The 17,634-nt window shown below is 38.0% G+C and overlaps 1 protein-coding gene across 1 annotated transcript; it reads left to right on the top strand.

Annotated features, from left to right (window-relative positions):
- Positions 1 to 5,343: 5,343 nt before the first annotated feature.
- Positions 5,344 to 9,117, top strand: LOC114143936 (uncharacterized). The gene is made up of 2 exons (XM_028016352.1): positions 5,344 to 5,515; positions 7,506 to 9,117. Exon 2 carries the CDS (start codon positions 7,538 to 7,540, stop codon positions 8,645 to 8,647), a length of 1,110 nt encoding a protein of 369 aa, XP_027872153.1. The 5' UTR covers positions 5,344 to 5,515; positions 7,506 to 7,537; the 3' UTR covers positions 8,648 to 9,117.
- The last annotated feature ends 8,517 nt before the right edge of the window (positions 9,118 to 17,634 follow it).

The raw sequence follows: 17,634 nt of genomic DNA, 5'->3' as shown, positions 1-17,634 counted from the left end.
CATTTCAGAGTATGTTGAATTATTATTGGTTGTTGATCCCGCAGAAAATAATTGACTATGACTCTAGTAAAAAGATTTTTGAGAAGAAAAACTTTCAAAAAATTTAAATAAACAAATTGAAGTATCAGCTGCTTCCTGTAGGTGGCAGTCTTCTCATGCCATGTTAGTGACTGGTAGGTGAGTCTACTGTGTTTCTGGATGACAATCTGCTTATGTAACTGAGCACCCGCTGATTCATCCTGACTATGTCATGGTGGGAATCAACAGGATGTTGTGAAACGCGCTCTGTGCCAGTGTCACAAAATTTGGCACATACCGCACGCATACAGTGAGGAATGACAGTGATGAAAGTTTCCATTTATCCAAATTTGCAGAACCCGCATACAGTTGTACATAGCTTTAATCTGTGCAAAAGGAGGACTGGCTTTATGTGAAAAAAATTAATTAACACACCTGGAGATGTGCAAAAAGCTTTATATTTTAGCACAGTAATATTTTATTACACTGAAAATGTTAGAAAAAAAACACTTTTACTTCTCAGTGTGTTTTTCCGTGTTCAGAAGATGAATGTACTCAAATTGAAAGTAATATTTTTCTGAATATTTGAGTATAAGATTATGTCTCTTCAATAAAAGAGTAATTTATTATTATTTTTTTAAATTCTCATCAAGCAAAAAATAATCGTAAATGTGTGTATGTGTGAATGCCCTTGGAGGAGCTGGGTCAAGTAGCTGGAGAGAGTGAAGACCGGGCCTCAGGCTGCTGCCTCTTCTTCCTCTAACGGACGGACAGACGGATGGATTAGTGGTGCATGTATCACTCTGTCATCTTTCTAAAATAATGGCCTATGTTATTTATTTATTTTTGCCAAAAGTGTCTCTTTTTTTTTGTTGTTGTTGTTGTTGTTTGCCTAAAACATCTTTTGGAAGAAACAGGTGGTAATTTTTATTGAAAAAATTACTTTTGTCAACAAATGACTATTAATTTAAAAAGGTGACGATATAACTTTTTCCCTTCAAGATCCTCTATATACGTTAAATGTCAACAATCTACCTGCTGTTTATTTAGACCTAGTCAGGGACTGCACAACCAAGCTAGAGAAAAAAAAATTATTTATAAAAATGTCAAATATGTTTTAGATATCATAAGTTGGACCCAAAACAACGTTCAACATAGTTCAACAAAGAAGACATGAAGTAATCTTAAATAGTGGCTGATCAGACTCAGACACTGTAAACATAAAATGATTTATACCAACAAAATGGTTTATACAAAAGATTAAACTAACAACACCGGTTAAGATAGTGCTAATTAGCAACAAAAAAAAACCTTGTTGAGTCATAAGAAAAGCTGAATAAATAATACCAAATACTGCCTCTTATGATCAGATAGTGGCGTTGCTCACCTAAATGGTTGTGGTATTTAAAGGGAACTGATGCAGCTGTGACTCTTGTCTGATCCAGCAGCATCTCCATGGTAACTAGCAACTCTGAAGCAAAGTCTAGCAGACTGACAAGGTTAACTAAATGTGTGCACTCTCAGTCAACTAAAAAGTTGGGTTAATGAAAAAAAAAAGGACAAAGATTTGATAAAAAATGCTAATTTAAAATGTCCAGTCATTAAAGTTGTTTGAACGTATTTTAAGAATAAAAATATACACAGTAAATAAAACTATATTTTTACTGTAAGTGAATTTCAGTCACTTGTCTGATGTGTGACTGAAACGTCAGTCATATAACAAGAACTTATATATATATATATTTTTTTTTTTACAAAAAGTCATTAAGAAAACCATCTAGAGAAATCAAATGAGGAAAGAGGAATTAGAAATGGTTTGCTTTGATTTTTCCACAAAGGGTCGTTAAAATATTCTTTGAATCTGAAGGAATTTTGTTGTTAAAGGTTAAGCTTAAACAGGATAATCAGGATCTACGATCCCTTAATTGGCGCAGCATAAAGAACGACCATTCATCCATGTGTGATAAAAAGGGGGAAAGATTACTTTGGAGAACCTTAAACGATACTTTAAAAAGTACACTAACAAACATTATGTTGTACCAGCTTCCCTGGGCTTGGAGGGATCTTGGTCTGAAAAGAATAATAAGAAAATAGATGTAATGGGAAGAACACAAACTGGTCAAAAAGCACCTTTTCTCTCACAGTGCAGCATCCCTGATTGTTTTCACTGCAGCAATACAGTACTGTGCACCTCATGGCAACGCTCCAGTGATTGTGTAACCTCGCAAAATTTGAGGCGCCTGCTTGGGGATTAGAGTAATAAAGCTGCTGCAGACACAGGCTGAGTGCGAAGGGATTGTGAGCTGATTTGAACCCCAGTGAACGTGGACAGAGTCAAACAAGGTCACTGCACCGCCGAGCTTCGAGGATGTAATGAAACTTCACCTGCAGGACGCGCCTTGCTCATGTTTATTCATAGTGTGCTTATGTAGCTGTCACAGCACTTTGGCTGAGTGAGATTTTTCTGAAAAGTGACAGAAAAAGAGACCTCACGGTCCTCGACCATTTTTATTTGGATAGTTTTCAGACGGCTTTTTGCACAAACTTTCTAAATCTCACCAAACATGGAGGTACAGCAATAAACTGAGTTATATTTCTAATTTGTCATAAAAAGTATTTTCTTTTTGTTGCTACATTGATTCACCCTTTATGCCACACCAATCTGGTGTTTTTATTGTCAAAAAGTCCTTAAGTTTACAAAACTCTGTTTGTTTACAATTTCGTTGGGAAGACAGAAGTGCTTTTCCTGGCATTTCTTCTAAACAAACATTCGCAAAAAGTGTTTTTATGTTAAATCTGTGTCAACTCAAGATGCTACACCTTGCTAGAGTTCTGCAACATTCTACAGGGTCCATTCTTTCCTTACCGTGAATAAATGGTTATGAGAAAAAAAAGACCAGGTTTAGTGAGGATGAGAAATGTTGGATTTAAAATGTTCATGTTGTGCTCTCAACCTCCCTGCGTGGTGACAAGATGAATATGGGTGAAGTTTATTTTTTTAAGTTATTGTTCTGATGTTCAACAAGTTTATGTGAGTTGCTGTTTTGTTTTACCCATTTACATATATATAAGGAGCAGCTTGAGCAACATGTCCTCTTGTCTTTCCCATTTTGAATATTGGCAAAAGGAAATGGGACTCTATGTCACATCTTATTTATACCCCAGATAAATGGGTTGTCCAAGTTTAGTCATTTGAAAGTCCAGTATATTATTCAGCTTGAAAAATTTAATAGGAATATAAGGAATGCTTTGTCTCATTGGTTTTACAGGAATTGAGAGGTGCTCTTGTAATTGTGCAAAAAGAATACAAATCTAAATATTTCTCAAAGTTGGATTGATTTTTTTTTTTTTTTTTACCTCTGAATATATTCTGCTGAAATTGAAGGTTGGATTTAGCTCTTTTTTCTGTTTAAACTTTAGAAAACAGAAGATGGATTTAGTTAGTATTTAGCTAACCTGGGAAATTTGTGTAATTTACTTTTTCCTTTTAATTGTTTTTGTTTGAATGTGAACATTTCTAATGAATTGTAAGGGTAGTAAAATAAACTGAGGGAACTGAAGGATAATTTTTTTTTTTTACACATCTTTGCCAGGTGTCCCACGTATTCAGTGTGTGATGTAATTATAACTACAAAAATGATAATCCACTTAAGTTCTGGTGAGAAAACTTGTACTGAAACGTGTTCCCAGAAGCTTATTTATTTATCCTGCAGTGATTTTGCGTATCTGGCTTTCCCCCTTTGTGTCATGGTCAAAGAGAAAGGATTACAGTTACTCAATTGCCAAGAGGATTTTCAGGAAGAAAAGGAGAGAAATATACATTAATGAGACTGACACAAAGAGCCTGAATGGGAACCGCTTCCCTGTTTTGGGAGGAAGTGTTGTCGTCCAGCAGAGTGAACAATGCTGCTGTTGTCGTTCAACTCGTCTAGCCTCAGCTGAACTTCCAGCGCTGCACTGTCCTCAGATGCTCTTTCTTTGTGCATTACACAACAGCCCGCCTTTACGTTGAAGAGAAGGCGTTGAATCAGGCTGATTGATTCTCTGTATGGATCTGGTTATACTACTTACACTGTATTGTGCAGAACCACTGAGCCGTCTCTCAGTACCTCATAGCTTAGCTCCGCAAAGCAAAAAGGTTCCTGCAGCAGTGATTTTAATCTTTCTAGAAGACCTGCAAATGTTTTTCTTTTTGTATCTGAAGCTTTGTTTCTCATTTTCAAAACATGTCTGAAAGAAACAGCACTTTTTTTTATTATCTTGGTAGAATTAGGAAAATAAAAACAAATTTGGCTTTTTATTGTCAGCTGATAAAAGTACCTCCATATACATATGTAAAAAAGCTTAATTTCATATAATTAAATTTAGGAAGTCTTACTCCCTTGCAGTAAAACCTAAAGAATGATGATTATGATCATGTTTTGATTAAGTATTTGATTAAGATTAATGTTTTCCATGTTTTAAGATAAAGTCTTGTTGTTTTGTGCATGTTTATTTGAAAAAGTTTTTTTTCTCCTTTTATTTGCAATTCTATATATTTTACAATAATTTTGAGTGACAAATCCGTGCAACACATGCTATTTTCTGTCTGCTGAGCCATTTCAAGTAAATATGCAGTAAATTGTGCATTATTATCGCTGGATGTACCTTACCCTTTTCTAAAATATAGACAGTAAGTTTTCATTTAAGTGTATGTTGAAAAAAATAATAATTTTATCAAATATTTCTTCTGCCTTATGTTGTTATTTTGCAATTATGTCATTCATTTGTATTTTTTTAATTTTAGTCTTTAAATTAGATATTATCATCAGTTACTCATTACTTATGTAGCGTTTTTACCAAATACTTTTTTACTCTTATTTGAGTAACTGCTTGATAGCCACTTTTTACTGAAGTGTAACCTAAAATAAATTAAAGATGGTCTGATTATACTTATTTATTTCCTACGGGCAATATAGTACCATCGTGCAACAACCAATTTAAATAAATGCCTTGAGGAATCAAAGCTTTAGTCTTTGACCTCTGCTTATTAAAACAACCATAACATGAGAAAAACAGAAAACTAGAGTCAAATCCCACTGTTTTAAGTCAGTTTGTGAGTTGGAGAAATGCACTGATGGTGATTCACATAAAGTGACTTTCAACAACAAACAATAAAATAACATATTCCCCTTTTTAGCACATTTTCATGCGTAGTTGTTATCACATAGCAGCATAATTTCATAAGCATAATGCAGTCTTTTCTTTCTATGAATGCAGTTCATAGATGGTGGCAGTTCTCTTTTGGTCCAGCTGGCTTCCCGTCATGTAGAGGCGGAGGAGGAGTGGAGGGAAAAGGGAGGAGGTTATTCAGGGTGAGGATCCGACCCCAGACGAACCAGCAGTTGCCGCTGTTGGAGGAGGAGATGCCAGAGAGATGCAGGACTCTGAGGGGCTCAAACAGCCACACGACTTGCAAGGCTTCGGGTTTTCATCCTCATAAAGTTTTAGAGAAGAGGTAAGTCAGAGTTTCTCTTCTCTCTGTGTCACTGAGGGGGTTTTCCTTCTTATTTATCTGAAATGAAACAAAGTTTCTGATTTAAGGCAACATATTCAGTTGTGGGGAGAATTCAGGATTTTTATTGCCATACCTAATTGTGAATTTACACCAGAGGTGGGGACTCGAGTCACATGACTTGGACTCGAGTCAGACTCGAGTCGTTAAAATCACGACTTGAGACTTGACTTGAAAAAATGCTCAAAGACTCGGACTTGACTTTGACTTTCATGCCATTGACTTGGGACTTGACTCGACTTGAAGCTGTTTACTTGAAAAGACTTGATATTTTTTACTCAGTCTTAAAATTTAAAACACATTATTTATAAAGTGGCGTCATTAATTAATTTCACTCATTCCGTATCAATATGCGCAGACCGTCACTATGGTTTTCCTCTCTCCTTATGTATGTATGTGTACGTAGCTGCAGCACAACCAATCAAATTAACAGGATTTGGACGTTTAAAAAAACGCGGCAAAGCTGCAGAGCTCAGGGAACGAAATACGAAATAACCGCTCGAATATGCTTCCGCGAGTAATTTCTTTTGGCTACGTAGGTTATGAACTTTCGACTAAAAAACGAACTGCAACTTGTAAAACATGCAAGAAGAGAATATCGGATGGAGATGCCACGACGTCCAACTTTGTCCGGCATTTGAAGCTTCACAAAGATCGGTAGGTGGCGCTTTTCTTTTGCTGTAAGATAGCTGACTTTAGCTAACTTCGTGTTAGCATGTGTACTCCGGGTTAAATTGGTGATTATTTACCATAAATCCGGTCCTTCAAATGCCTCCACAAATAATGTGCACCGTGTTAGCTCAGGAAGCCGGTGGATAGTGAGCGGGGCTCCGGAACAGAAAGCAGATTCTGGACCTGAACACAGGGAACAGAGTCTCTCTGTCCCATCATGATGATGAGCCGGGTCTAGTATCATCTAAGGATGGTTGTTGTGTTTGAAGACATCTACGTTGGGAAATTATATTGACAATATATTGTTTTGACAGGTCAGAGAAAAGAGGAAAAAACTGCTGTTATGGTTCTTTGTATTGTGCTGTGGAAATGTCAGCATTTTCGTCTTTTTTTATTGAATATCAAGTTTAACAGAACTGGGCAATAAAGTGGTCCAATTTAAAAATGTTTTTTATACTTTGTGTTCAGCTACACATGTTCTATCATTTGAGATAAATACATATTTTAAAAAGAACAAATGGTCTATTATTTGAATTTTATGTATAATTGCAAATTATAAAAAAAAAATAAAATAAAAACGACTCGAAATGACTTGAAATTAAAGGTTCCTGACTTGAGACTTGACTCGACTTTTGCCTGTCTACTTGAGACTTGACTCGGACTTGAGGACAGAGACTTGAGACTTACTTGAGACTTGCAACACAGTGACTTGGTCACACCTCTGATTTACACTAACTGATCGGGATGCTTATGAACTTTTTGTTATTATTTGAATTGGCACATAAAGTCTAAGGTTTACTTATGGCATGCTTTTACCTAATGCTCTTATCTAATATTTAACTTTTAATGTTTTTGTTGCCTAATAGATGATGTTGTCAAGGACCAAAATGGCAAAAATAACTATTTATAAACAAAATCCTTTAAATACAGCTGGAAGCACATATCTCATTAATTTAATATATGCTATGAATAACTATTTGATTTTTACTTTTTGCTTACTTAATTATTTATATCTATTTCACCAAAATGTATTAAATGTAATTTTTAAAGTACATGGTTATGTATTTTTTATGAGCTGTAGAATGGGAGACATGTTGAAATCAAGTTTTAATTAATAATTTATACAGTGTTTAATTATCTGTTTGATAAATTGACTCAATATATTTTCTATTTATTTAAAGTTTTATTTATTTGCTTGGTTGTGGCACCTTTGGCTCTCGCTGTAATTCTCACATCATGCATTTGTGTTTGTCGCCTCTAGGTGGAGCCCTAACCGAGCAGTCCAGTTTGAACATGGCAGCTCTGGGTCCTGTTTTTGACGTGATGCCCCCTCTGCCCCATGCAGAGTCTGTAGATCATGGACGACCAGGTTCTGGTTCTGGTTCTAGTTCTGAATCCTACGTTGAGAAAAATGTTTCCAACCTCAAAATGCAGACATACGAGCCCCGCTCCTTCGGACTGGAGTTTCAGGAGAGCCTTGCCAGTCCAGAGGAGATTGCTGCAGCAGGTTTCGACGAGAGTAACGGCGACGGTGTGCGTCGCAAGCGTGAGTTCACCCCCAGTGAGAGGAAAGACGAAAACTACTGGGACAAGAGAAGGAAAAACAACGAGGCGGCCAAGAGGTCCAGGGAGAAGAGGCGGGCGAACGACATGGTGCTAGAGCGCAGGGTCCTGGGTCTGCTGGAGGAGAACGCTCGCCTGAAGGCCGAGGTGTTGGCCCTCAAGTTTCACTTCGGGATGGTCAAGGACCCGTCTGATGTGTCCATCCTGCCATTGTCCACACCACCCAGTTTGACCCCCAGTAACACCAATGGCCTCTCATACTACAACACCCACCACACCCAGCCTGTGCAGGGTGTCTGGACAGAAACGTCTCCACAGACTGGCAGCAGAGACTCCAGCATCCGTCCATGTGTCCCACAGGCAGACAGCACTGGGTTTTATGATGACACACTGGATGAGTGGGTCAGGCCTCCACCAACACAGCATCCACGGGTGTGTGAGGCAGCGAGCGGGAGAGCAGACTCATCCGACGGTCTGAGGAACCTCCCACATAAGCTCCGGTTCAAAAGTCCACCCGATGGGAGGATGTCTTCATCACCTGATAGCAGACCTGCTGGCCCACCTGTAGCCATGGTGGAGCCGAACATCCAGGTAAAAACAGCCCAACAGGTGGGACGGGCTGGTCAGGCCGCGGTCCAGCCTCCTTATGGGTGTGAGCAGCAGCAGCAGGTCCGGGACTCGTCCTGTGGACTTGGTGACTCCTCGTTTCTTCAGAAGTCAAACAGGAAGCTCTCAGCAGGAGGAGATGTGAGTCTGAGGTCGCACATCAGCAGTTTGTCTCAGGAGGTGGCTCAGCTCAGGAGGCTCCTCTCCCAGCAGCTTCTCCATAAAATCCCTTAAAAAAAAATTCAAGCCCAAACTTTGACAGAGATGTCATTCACTCAAACATTCAGCTTATAACTAATCTCCGCTAAAACGGCAAAGTTTTTATAACCAATCTTTATTTCTATGTATGGATAAATCAGTGACAGTGACTTTTAAATTTTATTGGGTTAATATATTAGTAAGAAGACTGTGGGGAATGGGGAGCTCTTTAAGGAAATAAAGGATATAACATTAATTCTCACTGTTTTGTACAATTTCAACCATATGGTTTGTTTGGCGGGATTTTTTTTATTTTTATTTATAAAATTACTCGTGCTAAAGTTGTAATTAGTGTGATTAAAATGTTTTTTTCAGTATTTTATTCTGTCTGTTGATCCACACAAGCACATAACCTGCTGGGTTTGACCAGGCCAGCTGCAAAACTGACTTCCTCTTATTTCATTTAAAGCTTTAATTGCTTGTACAATCAAAAAAAAATAAAAAAATCTGACCTTCTTTTAATAAGAAGAAAGGATAATTGTCAGAACCTGAACTGTTTTTGCCCTTTATATTGCTTTTATAAATCAATTATGATTAAACATTTTTATTTTTGACAGAAAAAACCCTTAATGTCAAATTAAAAAATGAGTTCTTGAAAAGTGATGACAATTAAATAAAAATATGAAACATTAAATAAGTGATTGCATGAACATTCATCACCTTCAAGTCAGTATTTAGTAGATGCGCCTTCCGCAGCACACAGTCTGTGTGGACAGGTCTCCATCAGGCTGCATGCAGGCGCAGCAGTTTTCCTCCGCTCTTCCTGCTTAACTGTTCAACCTCTGCCAGCTCTTCTCCTCAGACACTCCATCCCCACATGGACTGTTTGTGGTGATGTGCAGTGTTTGGTGTCTGATATGTTCAGTGCTTTAGAGAAGGTTGTTTCCATCCTCCGACTTATATTTTCAGTAGCATTTTCTCTGATTTGCTTGGAGTGTTTTTTTTTTTTGTCTGGCCAGGAATAATGATGAACCAGTGAATGAACCTTCCAGTATAAAGACACAGACGTCTTTATACTACAATCACTTAGGTGATCTCCATTTCTCCTATTTCACAGTAAGTGGAATACTAGCACCAACTGGCTGGACCTCTGTTGAATTTATGCAACGCCTTACTTTATGTAATATAATTTGTATTTAGTTGTCATTATTTTGTAGAAATCAGTTTTAACTTTGACATTGAAGGCTTCTCCTTTTTTGTGTGGGTCAAGAAAGCCAAGTTTTATTGATTGAGATCGATTTGTAAAAGTAATAAAGAGGATAAAATACTATAGATCCCCAGGGTGAATATTTTTATAGCCTATAGCTGGAATCATGAATCCTGAAGGAAAATGACTAGACAGTAGTTCATAACTTCTAGCTGAAGTGCACTTGTGTAATGCTGCAGGTCAGTAATAAGCACTGAAGGAAGACCGTCACTGGAAGGCTCAAAAAGGAAGGGTGTTGTATAGTAATAAATAAACTAACAATAATAAACTTTATTTGAAAGGTACAACGTACAACTCAAACATAAATGTCACCAAGAGCATAAGCTAATTTGCATCTGGAGTCAAAGTCTGGTCTTAAATTCATTACAGTCCAAGTGGTGTGAATTCAAAACGGCCTTTCGTGCCCCAAAATGCAACATAAGCATTTATTTTAGTTTGATTAGTTGATGAATTGAAGGTCAACTTATTTCCATGACTTCAAAGTCAGAGTAGACGGCTACTCCGATTCAAATTGTTAAACCTCGTTTGATTAACTTCACTTTGTTGTCATTGTTTTATTAACGTTAAATATCAATCGATATTGAGAACTGAAAAGAAACATACATATTGGGAAGATGCATAAGATTTCTGAAAACTTTTACGTAGGTCTGACATTAATCATCTCCTTGGTGCTGTGGTGTGTGAGGCGCATACACGAAAGGTCGGGTGATGCAAATGTCAAAGTTTTATGAGTCCTCTCTGCCATATTTAGCAGCTTTTGGCTCTTTTAATCAGCTGTCTAGCGCCCTGCAAATCTGCTACGTGAAGAGCACTAAGCAATTTCAATCCCACTTTTACATGTACTCACACAGCACGTTCAAGATGAACTCCCACTGACCAACAGAGCCATCTGTTGTTTTCATGAGTTTGTTGTGAAATGGAATAGCTGAAAGGTCAGCGTGAGATTTTTAAGATCCAGTTTGGTCACATGCATTTCAAAAGTTGAATTCAACAGGGACATTTCGAAAGCAATAAGAAATTATTGTTGGGGCGTTATGTTTAATAAAGCAGACGTACTCCAATTGCCTCAGTAGCTAACCGACCCAGGCTTTATAACAAAAATCTTTGAACCGATACAAAAGAGCAGTACATTATTAACTAAGAGAAAAACAGAGATTAGCAACATCCTGAAAAAAAAAACATGTTAATATTTGCCAAAATCTGAGCTACTTTGCTCTCACTAAAATACTCAGAAAAAAAAAAGATCTAATTTTAAAGAGCTGGGTGACATTTAAGTTGAGGTATTTTGGGTACAGGGTCATTTATTCTTGTCTTCTTTTGGCAGGGCATCTAAAATAATTTGAAATATCAATGAAAAGTAAATTTATTTCAGTAATTTCCTTCAAAAACTACACTGCGCCCCACTCTCCATGTCTTGTGACTCTCCCTCAAACTCTTCAATGGGATTTGCCTTACTGTTTTTTAAAAGTTGCAATACCTCTGTTATTTCACGCAAGAAAGTGTTTTCCTTCTTATGCATGAAGCTTAATGCTTTACGTAATTCACTAGCAAAGAAGACCACAGCACAGTAATATGAGTTGAAATGTTTATTAAACAAAAGGCTTGAGGGGAAGGATGGACTGGGTTTGGAGATGGGTCATCTGGGGCAACTTGTTGATAAAGGCTTAGGAGGAAAAGACTCAGCGTGAGGAAGAAGTCTTCAGGAAATCACCTTTTCCTGAGCCGATGTAGGACCAACCAGATGGGACATGAAACAAAGAGGACTGGATGAAAATGATAATAGAAAGTAGATATTAGGATGAGAGGGATAAGAAGGGATGAGGAGAGATGAAGAGATGTCCAGTGAAGGGTGAGGGAGGGTTGGGATTGAAACAACATGGCTGACAGTGAAGGCTGAGTTAAATGGTTACAAAGAGACTGCTGGGTAATTTAGAGCAGTGCTGGAGGGAAGCCCTGCTCCTGAACATAAGTTAACATATGAACTTCTTAAGGTATTGTTTTTTATTTTATTTGTCTAATTAAATGGTTTTAAAAATATATAGTTTTTAAAAATATTTTTTGACAGTTTGATGTTATTTCTTTTTTGAGTAGTGATTGGTGGAGGGAAGTGTGTTCAATCACAAAACCTAGTGCTGGTTTTGTGGCATCAGAGACTTTTATTTGGAAAGTTCAGACAGGACAGAGATGTAAAAAGAACGGGGTGAAACATGCAGCATAAGTCCTTATCTGAAACTCGAGGACAGCCTCTGTATGAGTTCCCTGTTCCACCATTACACCATCAGAGCCCCAATTAATCAACTTGTTACTATAATGCAAAACAGGAGTGTATGAAATAACAAACAATGCTCCTAATGAAGACCAAACATAAGTGTAACACATTGGTCACAGAACTGTTTTTAATCTTATTGCCATTTAAATAAAAAAAACAAATCTGACATTTTTTCCTTTTCATCCATAAAGTTTTTTCTACAATGACCTTGTCACTAAAAGCAAGAAGTCTCACTCTTAAAGCTACTTATTACACATGAACTGTTGAAAAACACCTGTGTGAGAACAAAAAAACAAAAACAAAAACAGCTAAGCTTGAAAAATGAAGGTTGCTTTCAAACTTTTACCTTCCACTCAACTTTCCATTAATCTTCTTGGACACAGCCAGCTTTTGCAGCAGTGACCTTTACGACTTCTGTAAAGGCATCAGTCCTCTCCACAACAGTTGTTCTGAAATCTGTTACATAAAAAATTATTTTATAAGCTTTGGTTTCTGAACTAAAACCATGAAATAAATGAACCTTTCATTGATATTCTGGATTTTACATGGACTGTTAGCCACAGAAGTTTTGACCTTATGCGTTCAAACTCTTGTGTGCACAGTGCAGGAACATCTGATCTGAAGGTCACAGGGTACGTTCAAGAAAACAGCATATTTCAGTAGCTTTCAGCCAAAAATAATCTCACAATTTTCACTTAGAGCTAAAGCAAACAATTTGATTTTCATTTGTGGCTATACATTGTTTAATAAACGCCATAAAACTGCAATCCCCGCAGTGGCGGCGACCCAGTTTTCTCGGTAAAGGTGATCCACTCACAGGGGACAGCGAGACGTGAGGAGGGGGGTGAATGCGGGAGAAAATAGTGAGACCCTGAATGAGTCATCGATCACGTCAGATGGAAAACAGAAAAAATAGGCTATTTTTAGCCTTAAAGGAGCTGAGCTGGAAACAGAATGTCCCATGTGGGGGGAAATGGAGGCTGTTGTTGCGCAACACCCCCCCCCTCCTTTCTGTCTCTACTCTCTCACTCTCGTACTTCCTCTTCTGAGAGGGGAGATGTGCTACCAGCTCTCCGTCTAACGGGTACGTTGAGTTTCCTAAATCTGCTGGGATTTACCCTGTCCAGAACTGAAGTAAACTCTGTTTAAGCTGGTTTCGAGAAACGATTCGCCTGGTTATCTGACGGCCTACATCCAGGTGTCCCACCCTTCTTCCCCCTGTGAATTAGCCAGACTGAGCAGCCTACAGCCAACTAGTTTCACAGAGCACACCTGTTAACGGTCGCTCGTTCTCTATTTTACAACTTGCATTTGTTATTGAACCAGGTAGGTTTTAGTGACTCGGGCGAGTCCCAAGGATGTTGTTTTAAATATGGGCTACCAGCAACCTAAAAACATTTTCCACCTCTTCCTCTCCAGAATCAAACATCACAGCTATTTTACAACCATCAAAGAACTTTAAGGTGACTCATTAACTGAATGTCCACAACATCTTTAGATTTTCTTTATGCTAAATATTTTATTAGTAAGGCATTTTTGCAAGGGTCAGTACAGCTTAATTCAGTAGCAGAAATAATCAAATAAGTAAAATCAATCATCTAGTCTATCTTTCCCTACTGCTGACACTGAGAACTAAAAAAGGAACCTTAGAGCGAGACGGACGGAGTTTGGCGCCTCGAACCCCAGACCTGGCACGACGACGAAGAAGGTGTGGCAGCAGGAGGAGGAAGTTGATCGACGAAGGCAGGGATCTCTGTAGGTCCGATGAACTTCTTCTCCGCATGGATGCTGAGGTCACACAGGACTTGGTGCTGGCAGGAAAAAAGGCACCAGTTCTTCTTCCTTGTCTTTGTCTTCATCTTTGTCTTTGGGGTCAGAACCCAGCCGATGAGAGAAGTGCGATTCGAAGCCACAGATTGTGGGCCAGACGGGTTGGTCTCCATGTGCAGGACAGTCTCCGGCTCCGTGGCCCCGACTCTTCTTCAGCTGCAGAGTTCTTTGTCCATCTCGATCTTGGCTCGAAGCTGCCCGGAGGATCCAACGAACGGTTCCTCTTTTGCACCCACCTTATATAGGGTTCATCTGTCTGCTTAGACAGATGATCTCATATCCGTCACTGTCTTAAGAGACATCATGTCATGATGTCTGTGCCAATGTCTCAGGGCTGCTCAACCTCCTGTTTCCATATAAGGTGCTGATCATCTCTGCTCTCCTGTTAGTTCCCCTTTTTCCCTTCCTGTCACCTTTCACCTACCATCTACCTCCAACATATCAGTGATGTTTAATTGCAGTTTTATAACCTTTTACACCATTTCAAGTTCAATGTCAAAATCACATTTATATCACATTTATTTTCTTTAGCTTCTCTGATTTAGCATTCATTTATAATTTTATAACCATAACTTATATCACATTTATTTTCTTTAGCTTCTCTGATTTAGCATTCATTTATGATTTTATAACCATAACTTATTAGTTACTCTTATTATGATCTTAATGTGAGTTATTACAGATGTTTTCTGAAAAGAAACCAAGAATAATACATGATTCTAATTATTTACTACTAAAGTTACAGTTACTTGTTTTTCTTGTAGGTGTTCTCACAAATATAAGTGTAAGTATTATTACAAGTAAACCAATATTAATATAAGTATTTTACTTTGAATCTTATCAAATTACTCAAAATGTTTAGATTTAATTTTTTAAAACTTTCATGCTTTAAACTAAGGAATAGTCTCAGCTATTTTTATAAATCTGCAGGCTGGAAACTTCCTCTTTTTCCAGGAAACCTGCTTTTCCTGTTTAATGAATCTCTCTGACTGACTATGATTTCTTATGATTAGATAGAAAAAAGTAGAATTAAAGCAAAGTTTGCATGAGACAAAAACAACACACACAACCAGATTTATTTTATTGACACTTAAGTCTAATGTTGGGCCTTGATGTCACTTGAGTGATTCATTATAAAGATAACTTTATTTATTATTACTGTTAAACTAACTTTATTGACACTTAAGTCTACTGTTGGGCCTTGATGTCACTTGAGTGATTCATTTTAAAGATAACTTTATTTATTATTACTGTTAAACTAACTTTATTGACACTTAAGTCTACTGTTGGGCCCTGATGTCACTTGAGTGATTAATTTTAAAGATAACTTTATTTATTATTACTGTTAAACTAAAATCTCCAGCATGGGGAAGTGGGATGAGCTCGGATTTTCTTGACAAGGCATGATCAGCATCCATACATCAGCTCTTTCAGAACCAGGATGTGGCTTTGGAGAACTCACAACCAAAGAGATGCAGCAAAAAAAAAACCCCAAAAAAACATAACAAAACAAAAAACCAAAACAAACAAATTCAGAATTACACAACCGTCCCTCAAAAGATATTTAAATCTAATTACATCTTTGATTTTTCATTCAGCATTTCCTATTTATGGCAACACTAGAGGGCGCTGAGTGCCTACATGTGCATGAATTTCATTCATTCATTCATTCATTCATTCATTCATCCATTCATCCACAGCACTGTCTATTGTGTTTACTACACCACCACATGCGGCACATGCAGAAAAAGCAGAGATAGATTTTAAAGGAGAAGCTTTTTTAATGAAAGCTGTATCTGGAGAAGCCCAACGTAATCTTATTTCAGTCTTAGTGGTGTAAGAAAACACACTTTAGTGTTACACGACACAGGTTAAGTGTGGAACAACATTTGGTTTTGTTTTTTTACCTAAACAGCAACACAGACACCAGACCTTTTGTCTGTGATCCAGTCTGATAACCCCCCCCCCCCCCCTAAATAAATATGAGAAGCAGTGAAAGCCTGTGATTGCTAAGCAGGCACTGCCACACCACAGCTGGAGCTGCAGCTGGAGAAATGGTGGAGAGTGTTGGGGGTTGGGGCTTCTGACAGAGGATTGACTGGGAGGAAGGAGGAGCCAGACAAGTTCAAGGCCGCTGTTTCCCCAACATTGTAATGGTGGTAATGATGTGTGTGTGTGTGTGTGTGTGTGTGTGTGTGTGGGTGTGTGTGTGTGCGTGTGTGTGGTAAACTGGTGCATGTGTGTGGTTGCAGACAGAGAGGGGGGAAGGGACGGAGCTGAAGCAGCACTGATGTAAGACCCCATGAAATATGGAATATGAACGTGCTGAGAACAACAGGCTTTGTTGGATGACAGAAGAGCTCCTATAAGAAGATTTACAAATTTTAAATGAACAAAAAGATAAATAAAAGTAGCAACACCATGTGTGCTGTAAATATGAAGTAACTTCAGCCACATCAAAACAGGTTATTCAAGCATTCAATTTTATCTAAAACAGCAAATTGTTTGATTTAGGTTTTGATTTTAAATAATGTTGATGCAGATTTTTAAGCTGGACCAAAGCAATGAAAAGGGTGAAGCGCAAATTATTTCCTCACTGTAAAACCTGAATGCAACAGTGGAAAACATTGGCGCTGCTATAAAGTGCTTTCCTGCATAAACAACACGATTCTCTAATCATCTTGTTTTTGCAGACCAGAGCAGGACAAGAGATGATTTGAGGATGTTCCGGCTCACTACTCAACGAGTATCTCCTCCACATAATTCATGTTTGAATGTTTTTGCAATGAGATAATAAGAATACTAACAGCTACATATATTAACTGACTGTACAGCTGAAAGGATGTGGCCCTTTTCCTTAACTGAGCCACAATCATTTTGAATAAAGAAGAGCAGATCAGCTGTCCGTATGCATTTGTAAAAAATTATAGAAAAGCTGCAGGATTGTTGCAATAATGAATAACTTCTGTCTTTTATGTGATGAAACGATAACTACATGCCAAATGTGTGGTGTCACAGGAAACTAATTTTGCACATTAAGTCCTGAACAGACTTTCCCCACGGTGCAACATGGTGAAGAAAGTCTCATGCTGTGTGGATTATTTTTCAGCGGGGACAGGTAAGTTGGACATCGCTGAAGAGAAGAGTGATGGAGGTTCACATGCAGTCAGAGCTACAATGAAATGCTTTGAAAAGCATATTTCTATATAGGAATGGCCAAAGTGCAAATCTAAAACCAACTGAGAATCTGTGTTAAATATTTCTTCTAAAAAGCTCTTCATCCAGTGTGACTGAGCTGGAGAAATTCTTCAAAGAAAATGGATGAAAGGTTCACTCTTCAGATGTGAAAAACATCTACCGTAACCTGAAACACTCCCAACTCTTTGTGCAGCAGATACAAGACTAGAGAGATTTTCTTAAGAAGTCCAAAACTTTCTTTTTATATTCAGAATTATGCATATGTAATCTTAGTATTTGAAGAAACTGCCTTAGAGACTGTATGAGTTGGGTTAAACATGTTGGGTATTCTTCCACAAGCTCTTCACAACAGCTTGCTGTGATTCAGGGACATTCCTCCTGACAGACCTTGTGTTTGTAGGCCAACCTGCTCACACACACACACACACACACACACACACACACACACACACACACACA

This window comes from Xiphophorus couchianus, chromosome 5 (genome assembly GCF_001444195.1).
Source record: "Xiphophorus couchianus chromosome 5, X_couchianus-1.0, whole genome shotgun sequence".
In the NCBI taxonomy this organism is placed as follows: domain Eukaryota; kingdom Metazoa; phylum Chordata; class Actinopteri; order Cyprinodontiformes; family Poeciliidae; genus Xiphophorus; species Xiphophorus couchianus.
Note: the sequence above shows the minus strand (reverse complement) of the source record. Positions and strands in the feature narration are given on the sequence as shown.